General features: G+C 38.2%; 1 protein-coding gene across 1 annotated transcript; it reads left to right on the plus strand.

The window, feature by feature from the left end:
* The first annotated feature begins 3,177 nt into the window (after positions 1–3,177).
* On the plus strand, positions 3,178–7,885 carry LOC146560766 (homeobox protein Hox-D9b-like). Its single transcript, XM_085296206.1, has 2 exons — positions 3,178–4,331; positions 5,471–7,885. Exons 1-2 carry the CDS (start codon positions 3,650–3,652, stop codon positions 5,713–5,715), a joined length of 927 nt encoding a protein of 308 aa, XP_085152332.1. The 5' UTR covers positions 3,178–3,649; the 3' UTR covers positions 5,716–7,885.
* The last annotated feature ends 13,755 nt before the right edge of the window (positions 7,886–21,640 follow it).

A 21,640-nucleotide genomic window follows, 5' to 3' on the forward strand; every position in this document is an offset into this window, starting at 1 on the left:
CTATGGCTAAGGAGTAATAGAAGAGGATGATGTTCTACCAAGCTCTGAAAAAACCCTGGGTACTCAGAAAAAGGAGCTCGACAACCATACTGGACAATGGATTTAATTGAATTTTAAAAACGCCTGTTGTAACTGAAATGTAAGGCAATCTAAAATACTATACTATATACTATACTATTTAACATTCGACAGCAAAGAGAAGAAGTACTGCATTAAAGAAAATCTGGAAAGAAGAACTTCTCAGACTTCTGTTCTTTGTTCTTTTACACCTTGGTGTGCTGAGTCTGAACAACATGGGACCAGACAGCAGAAACACCCAGTGAGTCCAAGGCTGCTAATGAACCTTGAACCGCAAACAAATCCCAACAAACCACACGGCCACAAACCACCATTTCCTCAACTCGTGACTTTTATTGGGGCAATACAGACAGTCTGCTGCCTCTCGCTTTGTTTGTCTCAAACATTCACCTCATCTGTGTGTGAGTGGGACTGCAAACGGGTGTGTATTTGTGAGTGATGTCTAAAGAAAGACAAAGGAGAGATTGTGTTTCTGGCTGGAAATAAAGACATCAAAGCTAGCTACCCCCAATAAAACTATTTTTGGGGTGTTTTACCTTTGCAAGAACTTGATGCTGTCGTACTAGTAGTTGTTGCAAACTTTTAGTTACATAATATTGAAAATTAAAGGAGTGTAGAAGTAGACTTGCAGGGGCTTTAATAGTCAGTCATTTCATTAAAGAAATAATCAAACAATTCTGAAAAAAGTTCCAACTGGAAACCTTCAAAATCAACATTTCAATTTTTTTACAATGTGGAATGAAGTTGGTGCGTATTTAATCAACCCATGCAGTATATTACCTTTAAACAAGTCAGTTTAACCTACTCACCAAGTGTCCGAATCAAAAGCCAAAATTTCATTTTTTATGTTTTTAAGCAATTTTGAGCATCGTTATCATGGAATATATCATAGCTCCAACAGGAAAAATAAAAAATTTAATGTCTATGAGCAAGATATAGAAATAGGTATTGGTGCCTAGGATGTTTTATCTGATGGAGGAAACTTGAAAAGATGCATTTGAGATATATGGCTGGTGAAACAAGTTATAGCATATGAAAGATCATATGAAGATACATTTTGGTACCAGGCTCATCTTTTAGTTGTAGTTGTCCCGTGTCAAATTATTTTTAATATAGTAATATTCTAACACTGACTAAAATGTACAATTCTGTTTTATTCAAAGAATTAAAACCATGATAATAAAAAGAGTCTGTGTAGAAATACATTAGCAATTACTCCGAATCTACTAACAGGGACACTTGAATGAGGTATTTTGCATTTAGTGTCCATTATAATGTTTATAAGACACGACATATAGTTGTTTGCAGAAGCACAAGCAAAGTGTTACCAATACGGGGAACACAAGTAAATAAAAAGATGATGAATGACAAACCAGGGCAGTAATCATGTAAAATATGGCCTGATAGTAATAACAACACTTCACTAATTGTTTTTCTTAATACTCATCTCTAAAACGTCTTGGCATCAGTTTAGGGAAATGCATCGTGGGAAATGGTGCCAACATTGTACCATCATATCTTACAATCTGTCATATAAATTTAAAGAGCAGCTTGAGTGACTTTTAATTTTTACACAGCAAACACTCTCCATTCTTTTACAGCATCCTCAGACCCCCCACCCCACCCCCGCCCATTAGCAGAGGAGCCGTTAAAACACTGCCATCTAGAGTAAGATACCCTGAATTTCATTCAGGCATTGAGAAGTCTCTCTGGTCCGAATGAGGTTTGAAGTCATTAAATCATAAATTCTGATTCATGTGTTTCTCCATGTCAGTATTTTCATAAAACCACTTAAGAAACAAGATTTTCAGATCTTAAAATCACTTCTGCAGTGATTTATAAATGATTGCTGGGATATTTTGTATAACATAGAGGACTGTTTTGCTCACATACCTCTCTTCATCCTGCTGGAAGTGACTCTCAAAGTGTCTATTTATTTTCAAGACGTTATATTCCAAGCATATAATCTCATTTTATCTGAATATTATTAGCTGTAGTAATTAATTAATTTACTGAAAGCCTTTGGACCTTCTTTAATTGCAAAGTTTGGAGTCCTTGCAGTGCTTTCAATCAGATTTGTCTCATTCAGCCAGAAGATGGCGCTAGCTGTGCACGATCAAGGTGTAGCCCAAGGGTGTCAAACTCATTTTAGCGAATGGGCCACATAAAGAGCAGTTAGATCTGAAGTAGGGCGAGAAAGTAAAACCTTTACAAAACAGTTTTTATTTAAAAATTAATGAATAAAACTAAAATATCACGATGAAAACATTCACGTGGCTCTTATGATTTTTGAAAAGCTGAAACAATTAAGATACCACAACCCCTCCCCCACAAAATCTGTCAGACAATAGGAACTTTTACTTATATTCCTTGAGCCTGCAGTCATTAGATGCACAATAACATTTGCTGATCACTGTGGATTTATAAAGACACAAACCTTTACGTGTACAGGTTTTGTATTTAACCAACAGTATTATTTACTATTATTATTTATTATTCCAACAACTTGACTAAATCTAGAGATAATTTAAAATTTCCATCTATTTTCACTCCTGTGTAACGCCACCAGTATTACCCTGGAAATAGCAGTGCAATATATTAAAAATGTTCTTGCAGTTTTCACGCTTTTCACACTTTTTCCGAACTCAAAAGTCAGTGGGCCAAAATGAATCCTTACTGTTTACCGTTCCTGGCCTAACCTAGCATATAAGAGCCACAAAGAAAAGCACTTGGAATTTCACTTTTATGCACAAGCACTGCTATATATATAGATTATGACACTGTTTTCCTTCCTTCCTTCCTTCCTTCCTTCCTTCCACTGCTTAAAATGACGGATAAATCAAATGATCTTCTTAGATTTGGTTTATTTAGTAAGAGAACAACAAAAGCACAGCAACAACAAAACACTCGACACTTTAAAATTAGAAAAAAGTAACTAATTTGAGCACAGAACTTGTGAACTGATACAAATCAATTTCTGATCTTGGGTAATAGTTCCAGCAAAATAAAGCTGCACGCAATTCAACATGAACTTCAAGGGAGAATCTCTCTAAGCTCGAAATGAGTCACGATTCACACAAAGGAAAGCCGAAGCCCATCCCCTCCCGTTTTAATCAGTCCTGTGACAATCTGAGGCTGTGATGACATAATTACTAATAAAGTGTAAGTCATATTTTTGCATTAAATAAGTGCAAAAGGCAGAAGCACCTACGCTCTCTTCAAACGGGCATACGAACGGCCCAATGCTACTTTTTATTCAGCCTCTAAAAAGAGTCCAAGTTTTTTTGTTTTTTTGTTTTTTAATATATATATATATGTTACATTCAGGTCCATCCGCAGTAGGCGTGCTATCACATTTCTGAAAACAAAAGAATGAATTGATTTATCTTCTATACTGGCTAAATACAGTCTAACCATGTGATCCGCAGAGTAACCAATGGGCAGCCGAGGAGAAAGTAAGGGCAGGAAAAAATTACTACCATTTTAGGGGAGGATGTAAGCCACTATACCAGCCCATCTAACGTTTTACAGTCGCATTTAAGTGTCTTTTTATTGAAATAATAAAATAAACATGTCGCTAACGAATTATTATTCCATGATGGGTCTCCAGACCGAGGAGCCTTACGGTGCACATTTCATCCCGGGAGGCTTGCAGGGTTCGACGGCTGGCTGCGCAAAGCCAGGCCGGGGAGCAGAGGAGGAGGAGGGGACCCCCGGCTCACACATCCCGGATTTCTCTCATTTTTCCAACAAACAGTCGAGTTTAAATGGCTTTTCTCCTTGGACAAACACTTCCACTTCTTCTACGTCTTCTTCTCCGCAGCGGCAATCCGCCCCCGGTGCGTCCATTCCCGGCCTTTTTCATCCACATCACCTCCTGAGCCACCACCCCTACTACGGCCCGCAGACTCAGACACACGCCGAACACCTTGCATCCGCGTCGGACAGCAGGTTTGTACGCTGCTGGGAAGGGGCGAGCCCCACCTCGGAGACCGCTCTGTCGCAAGTTTCGGCCACTTTCCCCGCGTGTCTCCCAGCACAGAGTGACCTCTCCAATCCGAGCCCGAGGTATGAGACAATTAAGCCCGAGAGTTCACCCCCGTCACACGACAGTCCTGAAGATTCCAGCTTCGCCAGTCCGGCGGAGGTGGTCCTGGAGCGGCTTGGGACTGTAGAGGAGCTGGGGAGGAAGCCTGAGCCAAAGAAAGAGGACGACGACAGAAAAACACAGCAGCAGCAGCAGCTTGACCCGGGTAAACACAGATACACTAAACTCATGAATGTTTATTAGCTTTAAGAAGTGGCGATACACAGGTGTGTGTGTGTGTGTGTGTGTGTGTGTGTGTGTGTGTGTGTGTGTGTGTTAGAGAGGGGAGTGTGACTTTTATGGGCCTATAAATGTCTTGTAAACTGTAAAATATAAAACCTTATTGTCCATTAAAATAATTAAGGTGATATTGTTATTTAACAGTTTGTCAATAGCTATATGAAAACCCAGGTTGACTTGCACATGAAGGTTTTTCTGATAGTAGGAGAGTTAGCGAGCCCGTTTTTGCAAATACTACTCCAAGCTAGTTTTGCCTAAAATAGTCAGTATAGTCATGCTATGCTCTAAAAGCATGCCATGCCATTTAAAACACATTATTGGACCCTTACTCCAGAGTGCAGACTCATAGCTTTATTATTATTATTATTAGTAGTAGTAGTAGTAGTAGTAGTAGTAGTAGTAGTAGAGATACATTAATATATTTTATCTTGGGATAAACAAAACAATTATCTGGGTTTCATTAAAATATCTACTTTTTGTAAAATGAGAGATTTTAGCTAATCTAAAGTTAATTTAATGATGTAAGAATCCTAAGTGCTTTGATTTTTTTTAATGCAAAATAGCATTGTGAGAGCATGACTATCAAACTATTAAATGTTTAAAAAATATCCTTACTCAGCTGATTAAAAAACAGAAAAAATGAGCATGAGTGTGGCTGTGGTTGTTTTTCAGCCCTGTCTCCTCTCGTACTGAGATTTAGGCTCATCTTTATTGGGTATACTTTCCTGTATTTATAGCAGCTCACTGTCCTTCCAAATCGAAAAGGACAGAAACCTCAAATGTGGCCACATTTTCAATTATGTCACATTATGTTAAATTACGGGTTTGTCATAAATTACAGGAGGAGTATGTGAAAAAAGGTGTAGATGTGTTTCTTTTTCTAATGAGCCAAAAACTGTGGGCTCATAAAATTTGCTCCACAAAATGTTTTCTTTGAATCTTATGCCAGCCTTTGAACTCCTCACAACACACACAGAAAGACATGCTTAAAACCAGAGGAAAGTAAATATACATGGTGTTTGGTGTGAGTAAAAACCTATGCAACTCTCGTCTCTTTTCCTGCAGAAAATCCATCAGCTAGCTGGATCCATGCCAAATCGACCCGGAAAAAGAGATGTCCTTACACCAAACACCAGACCCTGGAGCTGGAGAAGGAATTCCTCTACAACATGTATCTGACCAGAGATCGGCGCCTGGAGGTGGCAGGACTCTTAAATCTGACAGAGAGACAGGTCAAAATCTGGTTCCAAAACAGACGGATGAAGATGAAGAAGTTGATGATTCGGGAGAGGAGGAGTATGAATGAATGATGAATTTAGAGGCTGGGGCTTTTGTTTTCTTCCTGTGATAGGTGAAGAGGTGGTGGTGATAAAAGAAACACAGTGCTCAGAGATGGCCAACATCTCTAACATGAACTGGCAAGATCAGCTGTGACTAAGCAAAGGATTGTAGAGCTAACATTGCTGCTTTTGAAAACTGCAGTGATAAACTCTGCAGGGGAGACCGGGATGTGCTGTAACACACACATTAATGTCTTAAAAAAAGTTAGGTAATCTGTACTTTGGCGCATAATTCTTCCATCTGCATGTTTTAAAAAGAAAACAGCTCATCTGAAACCCGGGGTAGTTGTAAATAATGAAGTGTTAACATTTACAGGGAGGTCAATAAACCCGATCACAAACATACCAGCTCATATCAAAGACTACTCATTTTAAAACACATCTGTTTTTAATATGGATGCACATCTCTCATGTTCAGAAATGGCAATGCTTGAAACATTCCAGACGTAATACTTAAACTGTCTGTGCTCTCAACAAAAAAAATGGGAATGGTGTTTTATGATTTAAGGCTAAAACTATCGCCCTCATGAAAACTATGTTTAATGTGCAAGCTCGGACTGAAGTACAAGGGAAAACTATCAAAGATAAACCACATGAGTAATCTCATGGCTGAATACCTGCTTGTTATAGCCTGAAAAATAGCTGCAGAATATTTGTATGGGATTAAAATGAAATATTTTTGGGAGCAAACAGGATTCAGGCTAGTGGACTGTATCTGATGCATGTAAGTATTAACATATTTACGTGAAAGATGTTAATACTGTTGGGTTGGCACTACCAAAAGATAAAAGACACATTCGCTAAGGCTGGAGTTATTCTCTTTATGCTCTTTTAACAATGCGATTACCCTTAGAAAACAAACCAAAACCAAATGTATCTTCGAGAACACCAAGATTACACATGTGAAAAATCTAAAAATCGCAAGTACTTAAAAGGTGAATTGATCATGCTAAAGTAATAATGTGTTTTAAATGTGATACTTTCACTTCTGTCCCACTTCAGTGGCTTTTTCAGACCAGGGTCAGCTGTACTTTGTCTAACTGGCTAATAAGCGAATAAAGATGAATATTTTCTGTCTAACACATTATCTGTGACTTGAGGCTTTGGTTTATTGGCTGTAAATAAAATGAGTCTACTGCATTTTAAATAGGACCACCTCTTGTTTGGGTTTAAAAGGCGCTCTTCTCTTTTCCTGGTCCTCCATTGAAGTTTCTGCACAAATGCGTGGGTCATAATAGTTAAAAATACTGATGTAGGTTTTGTATAATCACAACCTTTTACATGTCATGCACTTGTAACCACAGTGCATTTGCTAAATTTACGAGATTTTATATATTTACAATAAGCAACATAAAAAAGGAAGCAAAACACCACTTCTTCTTCTTGCTGTATTTCAGGTGCCTGACAGGTCTGTACAGAAACTTGTTTCACTTTGCTCCTAGTGGAGAAGTTCTCTGTGTTACAACCAATCCTGGTCTCCCTTATTAATCAGAAAGGAGCTTTTAAGGAATTTGCTCCAGAAGACAGAATAAAGCTTCTTTGTTTTGTTTTTATAAACTCTGCATGTAGCCTTATAGGGGCATATTTGTTGGTATTGTTGTCCTTGCTGTTGTTGTCATTGTTGCTGTGTATATTTGTTGTTACTGTGGGTTTGAAATGCAGATATGGTCATGCCTACACACACACACACACACACACACACACACACACACACACACACACACACACACACACACACACACCAGTCATGGCTAAGCTATGGTGTGACTGCAGTTTGATTGTTAGATTTTCTGTTTCGCTGTTTCCTCCCAGTAACCAGCTACTGTCCTCTTAAGACGTTTTACAACAACGCACAATCGATTTCCATTTTCCAATGTAAGTTGGTATAACATCCGCAGCAACGGGAACATTGTGAGGATTTTAAAGGTATTTTGGTGCTTTTCGTTTTTGTCCACATTCTCCTTGAGAGAAGAGGAAGAACAACAGGCTATGTTAGCCTACAGCGACAGGCCTGTGCTGTGCTGTGAGACGAAGTGTGATAAAATAAGGCCTTCATCCTGTCATTTAGGTTATAAGTTCAATATGCTGCTCATGGTGATTTTTCTAAATAAAATAAAAGATGGATTACAGCGTCGGTGTTCATTTGCGCCTTCTTTTTGGCGACTTGGTAATTTTACGCACGGATTAGTCCGCACAAATCAGTTTTTTTTCTTTTTGTTTGTTTTTAACTTGATATTAAAGGCATATTAATAATATTTATAGCATCACATGGCAACATTGTAGACATAAAAAATATCCTGCTATAGAACTACTGCAAAAATATTTTGTAGCCCCTGATCAATGTAGCCTAAAACTCATAAAGGTTAAAATTGCGCTGTCGTTTATTAAATAGCGCAATACAACCCAATAAAAAGGCTTACATACAGCAGTATCCTATATTATTATCCTGCGGCTGATTCTACAGGGGGGGAAACAAAGGCAGTAATTCATGGTTGACATTAAACAGGATTATAGGCCAATAACTCGATTTATTATGTTTGTCATTATGATTATATTCCACCGTCAAGGTGTTTCACTGCTCTCAGGTATGTGTTCGGAGTTTCAGCCCACGGAGAGACATTTCTGCCTCCTTGTTTTGTCAAAGTCAGTGCAGCGCCTCGTAGCTTCCTTCATTTATTGCGGCTATATAATCTTCTCAGGGCTCATCCTACTGCAGGGTCATAAACCAACAGCATGCATTTGGAGAATAAACGTGACTTTCCGCCCCAACTCAAGACAGAGAGACACGCAGAGAGAGGTGCCATAAAGTAATTTCGCCCAGACAGTCATCGTGACTATATGGTTTTATTGGACACCCTTTCCTGCCTTAGAGCCTCAACTGTCCTTCTAAATGTTAAAGTCATTGTCTGCAGATGAGACTAGACAGCTCCAGTCACGTCTTTTACAGACAGCGAGAGCACAAAACACGGGAAATTTCATTATGGAGGGAATTAAAACGGATTTGCCAAAAAGCATGTGAGTCTTGATGAGGTGTATTTTTCCTGTTTCAGAAGTAATCGTTCAATTTAGGCTAGGTTATCTACAACCTCGGTGTAGCGGTACTGGTAAAAACAGGAAGCTTTAACATCAGCAGTAGTTTGATTTTTTTCAGCTAGAGCAGAACCTTCTTCTTATTTTTAAAGTTAAGAAATGGCCGTCTGAGTTGCAAACACCATTCAGGCCTTTTGTGCTGACTGGGCACAGGTATTGGTTTCTATGGACTAGTATTAAAATAATTTGGTCCTGTATTGGAGCACAGACGAGTGACAAAAGAACGAATATATGCATCCATTTTAATAGCTGATGGACAAGAATAAAAAGTATTATAACCATTTAAATCTCAAAACTTCACTCAGAGCACACGGACAAATGCATTAGAATTATTGTAGCCGAAAATAGCACTGAATGTAGATAACATATATAAAAAAAAGATAATAATAATACTAATAACCTGAAAACATTTTTAAGTAAATGCCTCCAAAGTTCTGATTTAATGTGCACTTTTAATAAAACTATCACAAACGAAACTCTTCCATCTGCATTTACATGTAATTAGCCTCCAAAAGAATAATATTTAAAGTGCTGCAGAAATTCGGATGTATTAGGATGATAGGATTTCACGTAGAAACGTTAAAACCATTACAACTGTCTAAGTGCTGCATGCTCCCCACCACATTTCTTCAGTATGGTAAAAATAGATTCATAATGATCCATTAACAGAGTCCAGGGCCTCACCAGCTGAGCTGCATGCAAACAATTGATGTAGAAAAGTGATGTGCACTTGCATTTATTATGTTATGAAGAAAAAATATAGACGGTAAAGCACGTAAGCCTACTGCGGCCTGACATGAATATTCTGTTTTATACTAACATAGATAAATTTAAAAAAATAAGTTTTATTAATCAAGGTGGTCTCGATAAGTTAAAGTAACATTTTTGAATTAGGTAACTTCAAGACACGAGCTGATTTAAATTCCTCATAAACAAAAAAAAAAATCAAAAAACAGGGCTGCTTCTTCATGTGTAATTACTCATTATGTCCACTGGGCGGAGGTGTTGTCTTTCATGAGCTATTTGCACTCGAGCAGTAATTCTATGGTGTGATATTTATTACTGTGGACCTGAGTCCAAATCTCAGATTCTGACGTCAGCTTTCTTCACAGACAAAATCTCATTCAGATGCTTGCCCCACAGCATTTTACTACATTAACGTGTAGTTTCCCTGACATGAGTTAAGTCTTAGACACAGAACCTTTTTTTCAGAGGACATCGTCACTGAAATTTCCTTTTAGTCTGAGACAACTTAATCCATGTCTGGGAAACTAGCTGTAAACGTCCAACCTGTAGTATTCAACTGGTGACATGTTAAAAGCTGTAACTGTTCAGGCAATAACCTTTTCTCGACCTCTGGAAGAATTTATAATAATAATAATAATAATGGAACATTTCATTTGGGAGGAAGACAATGAAGGAAAAAAGCAGCTCAGTAATATTCAAACAGCTACTCCGTGATCCGAGTTTCTAATCAATTTCATCCACCCTATTAAATAAATTAATCCTCTTCTAATCCTGTTATGTTTCTTATTTAATAGTCAAAAGGGATAGTAACGCTACTTCCGCTCTGTTTCCTCTTCAAAATAAAAGGTGAAGCAATAATTGAAGCCTCTGAACTCCTTTCGACCTGCAGTTTATGATCAAAGCCTTAAAGTCCATAGAATAAAAAAAGGTTTATTTTTACTGAAACGTGCTCCAAATGATCTGACGCTATTTATTTTAAAGCAGGAGAAAAAAAATGAGAGGGAAAACAAAATGCCTACAAAATACACATTTAGAAAAGAAATATCGACATTACTCCTTACCAACAGGCAGTGTTCAGCTTTGTCCATCTTATGTCTAAAACCATTTCAACCAGTTTTAGACATAAAATTTGAAATAAAGGCGCATGTACAGAATTCTGAATCAAGAGATGAATGTGTGAGGGTTAAGATAAAAAAGGAGAAATTGTGGAATCTAAAATCAGAATTTATTAAGTTTATTAGTGTGTGTGTGTGTGTGTGGGGGGGGGGGGGTGCGCGCGCACACACACACACACACACACACACACACACACACACACACACACACACACACACAATATACAGGTGCTAGCCATGATGACTTCCAGTGTAATAAAATAGAAATAAAACGCACTGCACAAGCTATGTTTCTTCATTCTGTAAAATACTAACTATTACATACCAAAAATGAATGTACTAGAGCGTTATGACTAGATTAGTGTGACGGGATGTTTTCTATCCCTTGCTATAAGCTCTCTGTGGACAGACAGAGGATGTCGCTGAACTTTATAAATAATTAGGCTGCAATAATTCAGTATTTATTACATTAACCAAATATAAAATGTATCCATCCTATAAGGCCAGCCTAAATTGGCTATAGATACCAATATAGACTTTTTAATAAAATGTACTTTATTTTATTTCAGGAAATAACCAGAAAATCAGGGTAAATATGAGAGCTGTTCTGCAACAAAGCGTTGTAGGCTATAATATTACTATTATACTATCAATATTAGCCTAAAATATTAATGTTACACTATTAATATTGTACTTTTCACCAACACAAGGAGGTCTGGAGATCTCCCATGAATGTAATTAGTGTTTTACTTTTGTTTGTTTTGTCTTGTTAAAAAAAATAAAATTAGTGTTGTTTAACAAAAAAATAAAAATAAAAAAGTACACGTGATGCATTCAGCAGCTCTGTTATTACAATTACTTAAAGTTAATGCACCACTCATATTTTGGGGCTATTCGATATCAGCCAGGAATATGAATATTTCAGTAGAGAAGTTAAGCTGTCTTCACACGTGTAAACTGACGCCAAAAAAGTTTATAGTTGCTATTAAAACTATTTTTATTTATTAGGTTGAAGTCCAGCCAGAGTTCAAAGTATTTTGAAGGGCAGTAATACTAATATATAGACACTTGTGTAGTCGTCTCCGAAGAAGGGTAAAAAAAAAAAAGCCAGTTTAATGATTTAATCAACAAATTTAATTAAGGCAAAATTATTATTATTAATATTACGACGTTTGGGCTGCATGTGGGCCGAAATTGTGGTAGTTATTAATTACTCCAATCTTCCAATAAAATACACTGATATTCCTGTTGCGGCGAACCCGATATCAATACATAACTATAAACTGTGTATCCAGACAGGTTGTTGCCGTCATAGCTAAAATTCTACAAGATGCCTATATTTGAAGGTTCTGGGGCCTTCCGTTTTGTTCTGTAAGTGTAATGTAGCCTAAAGGAGCTGACTTGTTTTTTCTTACAACATTTATATTTTTAAGGGTTAAATAACAGCTAGTATCAGAGGTGGTCATCGGATGATGGTGGTCTAAATAAATAATGATTAAACCTTCTTAAAACTGCTTCTTAGATTTATCTGGAGCCCTGCCTGCGCGTGTTTGTTTGTTTGGAAATGCGGCTCTCTTTTGCACCCAGCTGCCACAAATTCCAATTTTCTCTTTGCACAACTCACAGGTCGTAAAAGCGTTTTACGACCTGACCCTGTTCGCCATTGGCCGCTCACTGTCATGTGTGCGCGTGCAGTGTGCCGACAGCTTTGCCTCGCGCGCTCTGACACCACAGAAGTGTTTCTCGGCATCCGCGCGCCTCCATGGACGGTAAACAATTTCTCACTTTTTATTTTTGTCTCTCTACTGTTCTCACCCTAAGGTCTTGTTTTTTTTCTTTTAATAACTCGTTACATTTTTCGTTTGAACGTTAAGACGTCATATGTACGGTTTACTTTACTTGTTTACACATATAAGACAAGTTTCTAACCAACAGGCTGTCAAGAAAGCAGTGCTGAAAATGAGACGTATTTTTAGACTCTTTTCATTATGTGTAGGCCTTTTACAAGCCTCGTGCTATTTGCGCTGATTTCTGACTGATTTAATCATCCTTTCTTTTTCTCCTTTTTTTTCCTGCTTATTTCAGAATGCTGTGGAAGAAAATGGAGTCCAGTAGACTGATGATGTCAGGTACTACTTCTGACTAATTCTTTACTATCTAGAACTATCCAGAATGTAATTCAGCAATGTAATTGAGTCCTCACAGTAGTTGTGTTTTTCTGCCGACTAATATCCAAGGTTCAATAAGCTCTCATGTTATGCTGCAGAAATTTTTAACTTTGTGCACTGTGTGCAAAACCGTGCACCCTTACTAAATAACTGAATTTGTAATGATGGTATTAATGCTTCAGGGTCTGTCTGTACACACAAGAAACAGACTGAAACAGACTCCTCTTTAACTCTTTTTATCCAAATGATGAAACCAAATATTAATACTATTGTAAAAAAAATAAAATAAAATAAAAAAACAAATAAGGGAAAAAGAAAGAAGCAGCATCCTTCATATTTGCATATAACTGAATTGGGTTAATTACCCTAAATCAAATATGAAAAATGCATCATTTGAATCTATATAAATACTATACATTTAAAATTTATATTGTAAAACAATAATATAATTGTAAATATACATGATGTACATGACGGTGAGATAAGGCCTGATTCCTCTGAGTCTTTAACATACATTTAAGATCACATGACAATGTGCACATGCATATGCTAGCCCAATATTCATACATATTTGTCTGTTTCAGCCATCAATGCAATGTTTATCTGTAAATGGCTCCATGAACCATTGGGGTGCAACACTAACAGGACACCTGGTGGCTCTTGTGAGGCAAACTGCAAAAATAGCCCCAGAAAGCTTTTTTTTTTTCATTCTCAGGGGATTATCTGGCAGTATTATCACAAAATATCATCTCCTTACATGTTATCTTTAGTGCTTGTTCTGCCATCTGTCTCAGTGCTGATACTTTTCAAGGTCTTTATGTCAGAAATTCAATTTCTCCTTCTTTCCCCTGTAAGTGTACTTAATCAGATGGGCAGAATCATACAGAAGGAATGCTTTCCCCCATGTTTTTGTTTTTGCTGATGTCCCTTTTTATGAGGGCAAGTGTCAGAGAGACAAAGAGACAGAAAGACAGTGTTTTCTCCCTCTTTTGAATTTTACATTTTTTTCCCCCCACAAGGGCAGCAGGCGGGGTGTGAGAGATACAGAGAAACAAAGACAGTATTTCACTGGTGCTGCTCACTCAAGCTCAGCTGGCACTGAGTATTTACAACCTACTGCAATGCGGCAAAGACTCTGTGTGTGTGTGTGTGTGTGTGTGCGTGCGTGCGTGCGTGCGTGCGTGTGTGTGTGTGTGTGTGTGTGTGTGTGTGTGTGTGCGGTCAATGCGTATAAGACAGAAACAAAGAGACAATAGGAGATAGTGACGCAGACAACGAGGCAGACATTAAATTGAAGCCTGTGACAGACAGAAAGAAAGCCTGAGAAATAATGACAAAGATGTGTGAGATGAGTTTGTGTGTGTGAAGTATAAAACATGCCTGTTTCTCTCTCTTTGCAGTGCAGTGCAAAAACCCAAGTTTCAACTGGATGTTTTTGAAGACAAAAACAGACCGCAGGTTTGTCCAGGGGGCTTCATTTCACAGTTTTCCTCGGCAGACATCGAGGTTTAAGTTGCTTAAACACTATCAAATTTCAGGCTTGATCATGCAGGCTGCTGTTTATTTCTGTTTTAATAGTCCTTCTGTCATGGCTCGTATTTGGTGTTCGGCACAGTTCAGCTCATGCTTGAGCATTTAAATAACAATGTGTTTCTTTATAAAATGTCCTTATTTCCCAGCATTCACACAGTTCGGCTAAATTGGCCATTATCACTGAATGCAAATACTTATTTACAAGCAGTGATTGCCTTATTGATCCTGTCATCTAACTTTCTTAACTTAGACAAAAACATAGACCAATTTGGGGGAACTGCTAGGCCTGGAGTGCTAATGTTATTATTAACCAGCAGAGGGTGCTATTTGCCAGGAAATTGGCAATGCACACTGCAGCGCACACTGCAGATACTGCAAAATATCCATCCACCTTTATCACAGTGCTAACAAACACATAGATAGAAAAATACAGGAGACAGTTTAATCCCACTTCATTCAAGACAGAAAAGGGAACGGCTTTTAAAAGCCAGTAACACAAAGCCCAAGAGCATTATCAAATTTGTAGCACATTTAAAAAAAAATAATATATATATATATATATATATATATATATATATATATATATATATATATATATATATATATATATATATGTACTTTTCAGACTTCGAATACATGTGAGCTGGCGCTATTCGGTGTCGTTTGACCACTAGATGGCGTTAGAGACCCAAGGATGACATTTTTAAACAATGGCCTCAGCTAGCTGCACAAATTGAAGCTTTATGGATTTTTAACAGCCGCTGTTCAGACTGGGGTAGCAACACCATCTTCATCCTCCTCACGGTCCAGCCCCGTTATGACGTTCTTTTCTCCCACTTACATTGAATGCACCTGGAGCAGGGGGATTTTCTCCCGCTTAGTGTCCCGGGATCATTTTGTTTGGTCTGGATGGGATTTTATGTTACAGCTGCTAGGGGGAGTCATTAGGCAAGACGCCAAGCCAAGGTGCTATAAATCAGGGAGTCAAGTGGCTTGTGGTTTTAAAAGCACCACTAAAGCTTCAGTGATGGAAAGATTTATACAAAACGCGCACGAACGCTGTTGATCAGTGAAAGTTTGGCCTAATATGATTCATAATTATTAATTAGCCAAATGTTGAATATTTGAGGGTATTGTGCATCATCTTTTCAAGGAAGGAATAAGCCAAAACTAAAATCAATAAAATCTGCCATACTAGGAATAACGATATGTTTAAAAGAACCGATGAAATGCGTTTTATTGAAGTGTTATTGGCTTGTACGCACCAGTAGCCTGTGTGTTTGAATTAGGCTCAATTGTTACCATTGTTTTTGTTATTCATATTTTTCCTTCTTATTATTAGTAGCAGTAAGTTCGGTTATTAGGTTTTTGAAGCATTGCTACTTCATTAGAGAGATTCTTGTGTAACATTTGGTTAAATGTCTTGTTTGTGCCCAGCAGCCGCAAAGCTGCTAAAGCAAGCATACCGGTGTCCAGTCTGTTTTCACAGAGCAACTTTTATGGCTTTATTGCTCCCCATTTACGGAAATCAAAGCAGGAAACAAATGCTCCAAACAGCATTCCAGACACATCCGGAAAATGCAAAAGGCGTTCAGTCTCTGCTTGTTTTAGAGGAAAGCACTGCAGTGCAAACCACATGAGTCTCATGGGAGTGACAGCATGCAGACTCCCCATTTTACGCACACAAAGTATTTTATGCACGAAAATGTATCTGTTAAAAGAAAATTTTAATGGTAAAAAAAGGCGTTAGATTGAAAATGGGGGAAAAATCAATATATTTTAGAAATGAAAGATAAAAAGGATTTGAAGCTTCAATAAATTGAGAAACCCGTATTCAAAGAACATTTAAGTGAGAAGGAAAACGCACATATATATATTTATATTTAAAAAAGACCACAAAACGGTTAATTTTTAAATCTCCAACAGCACAACCCCCAGAGATTAAAGCTCCCCTTTTTTTCCTTTGGCGCCATTATCGAATAAAGTGGTTCTGGTGCAGGGCCTAATAATTTATGAACCCTTGTGGGAGTTGCAAGAAAAAAAAGCTGAGCACGTGACGGTAATAAAGTGTGTTTTATTGCCGGAGCTTTGACAAGCCCCAAAATATAACTCAGAGAGAATAGCCGACAGGCGGCCAGATGGGATTGGTAGCCGATATTTGTCCGAAATCAACAGAATGCGCTTTGTATTGCTGAGAGAAACAACCGAGACGGTCTCCACGCTCAGCTTCGATCCGCTCTAACGGGATTTTACACTACACTAACGAACGATCGCGTTTTAACGCGAGAGCAGGACAGAGCAAGTAAGTGTGTTTCGTTTTTCATATTTGGCGCAGATATGAAGTTATGACTATGGGGCAAGGGGGGCAGGAAGAACATGGGTGGGGGAAGTGATCTCCGAATGAAAGCGGTGGTCGGGAGACCCCCGAGGGCCCTTGGTAGAGTGAGAGAGCGGTTCAGAGAGCCACCTGTAGTCCAATATATAATCGAATTAACTGAAGCAATAAATACGTTTGGACTGAAAGTAAACTTACATCGAATTTGTGAGAAAAATGTTGACTGTCCCATTTAGTTCGATTTAAGGCGTGTTTTAGTAGAAAGAAATCTGAAGAAATATTTGTTTGCTTTATATTGTCTCAGATCTAATATTGAAACTGCCGGTATATACTCCAGTACTCAATATATATGATTTTCTTCAAAAACAAAATTATCAACTTACACCTCTTTCAAGGAGAAAAAACCCTCTTTCAGTGGGGGACTGTTTAGGATCACAGGTTTAATGTTGCTCTCTGCATTCAGCTCATTGCGGACAGATGATTGATGCCGAAAAACTGTTCCTCTGATTCTGGAAGAAAGATAACAGTAGTCAGAATTTTTAACGTGCTCTGTAGGAAGTCCTTAACATGAAACTCTATATCCGTGCTCGTGTGTGTGTGTGTGGGTGTGTGGGTTTACGATTTCCATGTGGCATATGTGTGTGTTCCTAAATCGGAAAACGGTAGCCTGCATCCTTTCTGAGGCGGCTTTATTCCATATGTTGAGGATTATCTTGCTTGTGTACATTTCGAAAATATAACCTCCCATTTAGATTATTATTATTATCAATAATAAAACAAATCATAATAATATTAATATGAATATCCTGTGGAATAATTTAATCAGGCTGGAGAAGTGCAATAATGCAAAACTAACCAGTCGCTTGCTTGGGAACTACACTTCTGTTTGGCGCATTCAAAATGATTTTACTATTGTCGTTGCTCGGCTCATGTTTGTATGGATATGTAAACGCAATCAGATAACAGGAGTTATGGCGTCTTTGTTGAGATGTTAAATTTTACAGCTATCTCTCTAACGCCAAGCCCCGCTCCCTATAGGCTATAAACAGAAGCCAGAAGAGAACTATAAACCAGTGGTTTATGGCAAGGGGAAAATTTTGATTATACTCACAGCTGGGCACTCCGTTCAAGAGAGGCATGACAATTTAAAAAATACATGGCAGCAGGGACATTAATCTTTTAAATAACTAAATAATGGTTACGACTGCGGAGAGGGGAGCCTCACTAAGCTGCAACAACAAATTTTGCAATTGAGGCATCTTTTTTCACATTTTAACTTAAAAGTGAGTTCAGTCTTCTAAAGACGGATTGTTGGAAACAAAAGCAGTGTGTGTGTGTGTGTGTGTGTTACTTATTCTTATTTTGGCTTAACTGTATATATTTTTTAATATGTCATTTTATTTTTTCCGTAAAATTAAAGAATTTAATTGTTTACATACCGGCAACCATTTCGAACTGGTGCAGTTCACAGATATTTATGGGAGCTATGTTCACAACCCGTGTGATTTTTGAGGATTTAAAACTAGGGGTGTCTTATTTTGATGTAGTTTGATATAATTGTAGTTTTACGCATGCGTTTATGGAAAAAACAAACTTAAAAAATCAATTAAAAAAGAAGCTTATAAATTTTTTAAATTAGAATTATGAGGTCAATATTGTTGTTTTTGTACTGAAAGTTGATTTATTCCCTCTTAGTGAAAAATGACCATATTTGAAACAATTTCAAAGTAAATCATTTTAGTCTCACAGTTAATAAAGTGTATCTTGTTAAATGTAAACGGATCGTTTCCGGCGTTATAGATAATACATTAATTCCAAAAATATTTTTGCAGTCTTGCCATAAGTGCTTGCTCATTTAAACTGCCCTCAGCATTTAATTTTACAGTTAGTTTTACTAATTTACAGCCAGATTTTTCGGGTTTTGCTCGATCGCACTGGTCAGTTCGAGACGGTGCCTGGGTTCCCATGCGGGGCTGGAGTTCGCAGTTAATGTCTAAACCGGGTTAAAGCAGCTCTCAGCTCGGCTTTGACCCGGCACAGGGCCGGGGGTGGAGGGGTGAGCCCGCGGTCAGCCTGTCTAAGATGAAAAAGTGAAACGACCCCAGAAAGAAAAGCCACAACTGAATGGCTTCATGTCAAACTCGGGATGAGAGGAAAATTTATTTATGCGATCTTCTAAAAGGCAATAGGCTGTTTATACGGATAAGTGCTTATGTTACTGCTGCTTGTGGTTATATCATCTGCAGACCCGAGTGTTGGATTCAGATCTGCAAAGACAGCCTGGTGAAAAATTACGTAGTCGGAGTATCACATGAACACCAAGTCTGCAGCGAGAGTATCCAAGACGATCATCTTGGACTGAATTAAATCTACAACCGGAGTGAAGAGGGACATTAAAGACGTCTAATTATACTACCAGATTTACAGCGTTAATCAATAATCAACCTACAATGGAAAAACGATACGAGAAGGTTGATTAAACCGCTGCCAAAGTAGCAATAAGTCATACATGTGGTAGAGAATCCCTTTTAGATCAGTGGATCATATTCAAATAACGGTCACGCACGCATCCTCCCACTTTAACCCCTAATATCGGAGGAGACTATCCAACGAGCGAGCGAGAGAGAGAGAAAGAGAGGGAGAGAGGGAGGGAGAAACCCACGGAACAATAGGCTCGCGACTCCCGCAGGCCGCGTGAACTCTGCGTGGTCCCCACCTCGAGCCCCTGCGTTGGCCTGTCCAGCGCGGGGACTAATGAAACGGTGAACCAGCGGTCAACGATTCTGATTGACCCTCTGGCGACCTGACGGCAGCTAGGCTACATTCTTAAAGAAGAATGCTCTTTGAGAAACCGAAGCATCGCTCCGTTGTTGTTGTCTGTAAAAGAAATCCACCAAAGTTCAGAGCTAGGGAACACCATTCAAAGGTGTAAGCTAATGACGCCAGTGTCCGAGGGCAAGAATAATTGTGAAAAATGAAAGTCAAAAAACAAAACAAAAAACTCAGGATTAATAGTTCAACGTGAATGAACTCTCTTTTTTTGACCATTTGTATTTTCCACATCAGCAGAAAGGTGCCCTAAACTCTGCAGTTTCATTTTTCACCCAAAATCAATCAGAATTGTTATGGATCAGTGTTTGCTTCGCTCTTTTATTTTTGTTTAGCTTTCCCACTGTTTAACGTGAAACCAATCATGCTCTACATAAAGTTTTGCTGTTCTTCTCACTCCATGCAACGCGAGCTTTTTGCTTTCGCAACAAATGGTTCTGACCGGAGTTGTCATCAAGCACTCATTCAACCAGCCATGGGAATTTAGAACATGTAAACACAAGGAATGAGCGTCTGCCAGAGCACAGAAAATCGCCTAGGGGAAGAAATGGAAACAGAAACTCTATGTGGCATCTTGACCAAATTTGCAATACAACTCGAAAAACAATGCAGACGTCAGCAATATTCATAATGATACATTACTGTATAAAGAGGTGAAGTGTGTGGGAATGGAAAAAAAAGGCGTGGATAATGTTGCCCTCAGTGGAGCATGAGCATTGACACGTGAGACAAATCAATACATATGTAACACATACATCTTACCCAAAATTTAATATACAAGCAAAAAGAGTCAACATGATGACTAATGCTGTCAATTGCAAGTGCACAACTTGAATTCAAATACAGTTGGGTATAAACTGTGGTGCCTTCACTGGCAGCTGACGGCAGATGTTCAGCTGTAAACATTTAGAGGCGCTGTGGACCACCATAAATGTATTTCAGCAGGAACTAATGAGAAATTTAGATTCAGTTTCAGGGCCAAGTTCTCTGCAATTTTCAGTTCAGTCCAATAAATCTGAGGTCGAGGCCAAGTTTGGAAATTACCCCCAGCCACTATTTTAATGTGGATTAGTTTCACTGCAGCTGGTAGTTTGTTTACCAGCAAACTTGGCAGGAGACCAACTGCAATTTGGCAGTTACACTACAATCAAAGCTTGGCCGGCTAAATTATGAAAGACATGCAACTTTTAACTGCTGGTGGGCAACAGCACAGATCGCCTCCTCCTTGATTTCTAATGTTTAACGTAAAGAAATGTGGCATACTTGTTTAACAAAGTGAGGTCATCAGTAACAAACTTCTCTACTGTAACAAAGTCTTTCTGATAAGCTAGCTTTTACCTCAGAAAGCCAAAATAGTATGCCTCAGTAAAGACATGGAAGAGAAAGCGGGGTCAGACTCACAGTCACACTTGCAGAACTTCAATGAATTGTGTTCAAACGATAAAATTGATATCAGAGTAACTCCGACACTTTGTATAATAATTAACAAATGAGAATGTGGCTAGGACAAGGTGACCATCTCAGTTTCACATTAACTATACTCTGCTGCAGTTATCTTATGGGCAATTGTTTGCCCTCTTTCCAGTGGAAGGTGAGCTATTTTTCATGCAGCAAGACCAATTTCATAAACCTGAAATTCACCTTGTGCGAATTATTGCTGACCTGCCTAGAATTTATGGTTTTATGTTAAACTGTAGAGCCAATTTAGAAGTAATTAACTTCAAGGACATTTACCAATATTAGGTAGGACAAAATGAAACATTTTGCAGCATATCTTTAAAATGTACACATTAAAATGATATACGAATAATTAGAAGACACTGCCTTGCAGTTTTCAAGAAAATATCATAAACTAATCCAGTTCCAGATATTGATTCTGGATCCAGGGAATCAATTCATGCCTATGTGGAGAGCATTATGATTATTTAACCCGAGGAGAAGCCTGAAGTCTCAGGATGTTCTTGTTGAGCTTGCTAGTCTTCTGGATGATGGCCTCACCAGTTTACAGTAATTGCACACATGTATCAGAATTAATGTGTTATGCCTTATAACGAATTATTGATGTCAGAAGGTACATG

This window comes from Mchenga conophoros, linkage group LG13 (genome assembly GCF_057382185.1).
Source record: "Mchenga conophoros isolate Kocher_MC1m ecotype Shallow Benthic linkage group LG13, M_conophoros_male_GT1.1, whole genome shotgun sequence".
NCBI classification, from domain to species: Eukaryota; Metazoa; Chordata; class Actinopteri; order Cichliformes; family Cichlidae; genus Mchenga; species Mchenga conophoros.

What these genes read in the sequence shown, in the direction of transcription:
- LOC146560766 (XM_085296206.1), top strand. Translation starts at nt 3,650, where the DNA reads ATGTCGCTAACGAATTATTATTCCATGATGGGTCTCCAGACCGAGGAG. An exon ending in GCAGCAGCAGCTTGACCCGG is followed by an intron (nt 4,332 to 5,470) that starts GTAAACACAGAT and finishes CTTTTCCTGCAG; the next exon opens with AAAATCCATCAGCTAGCTGG.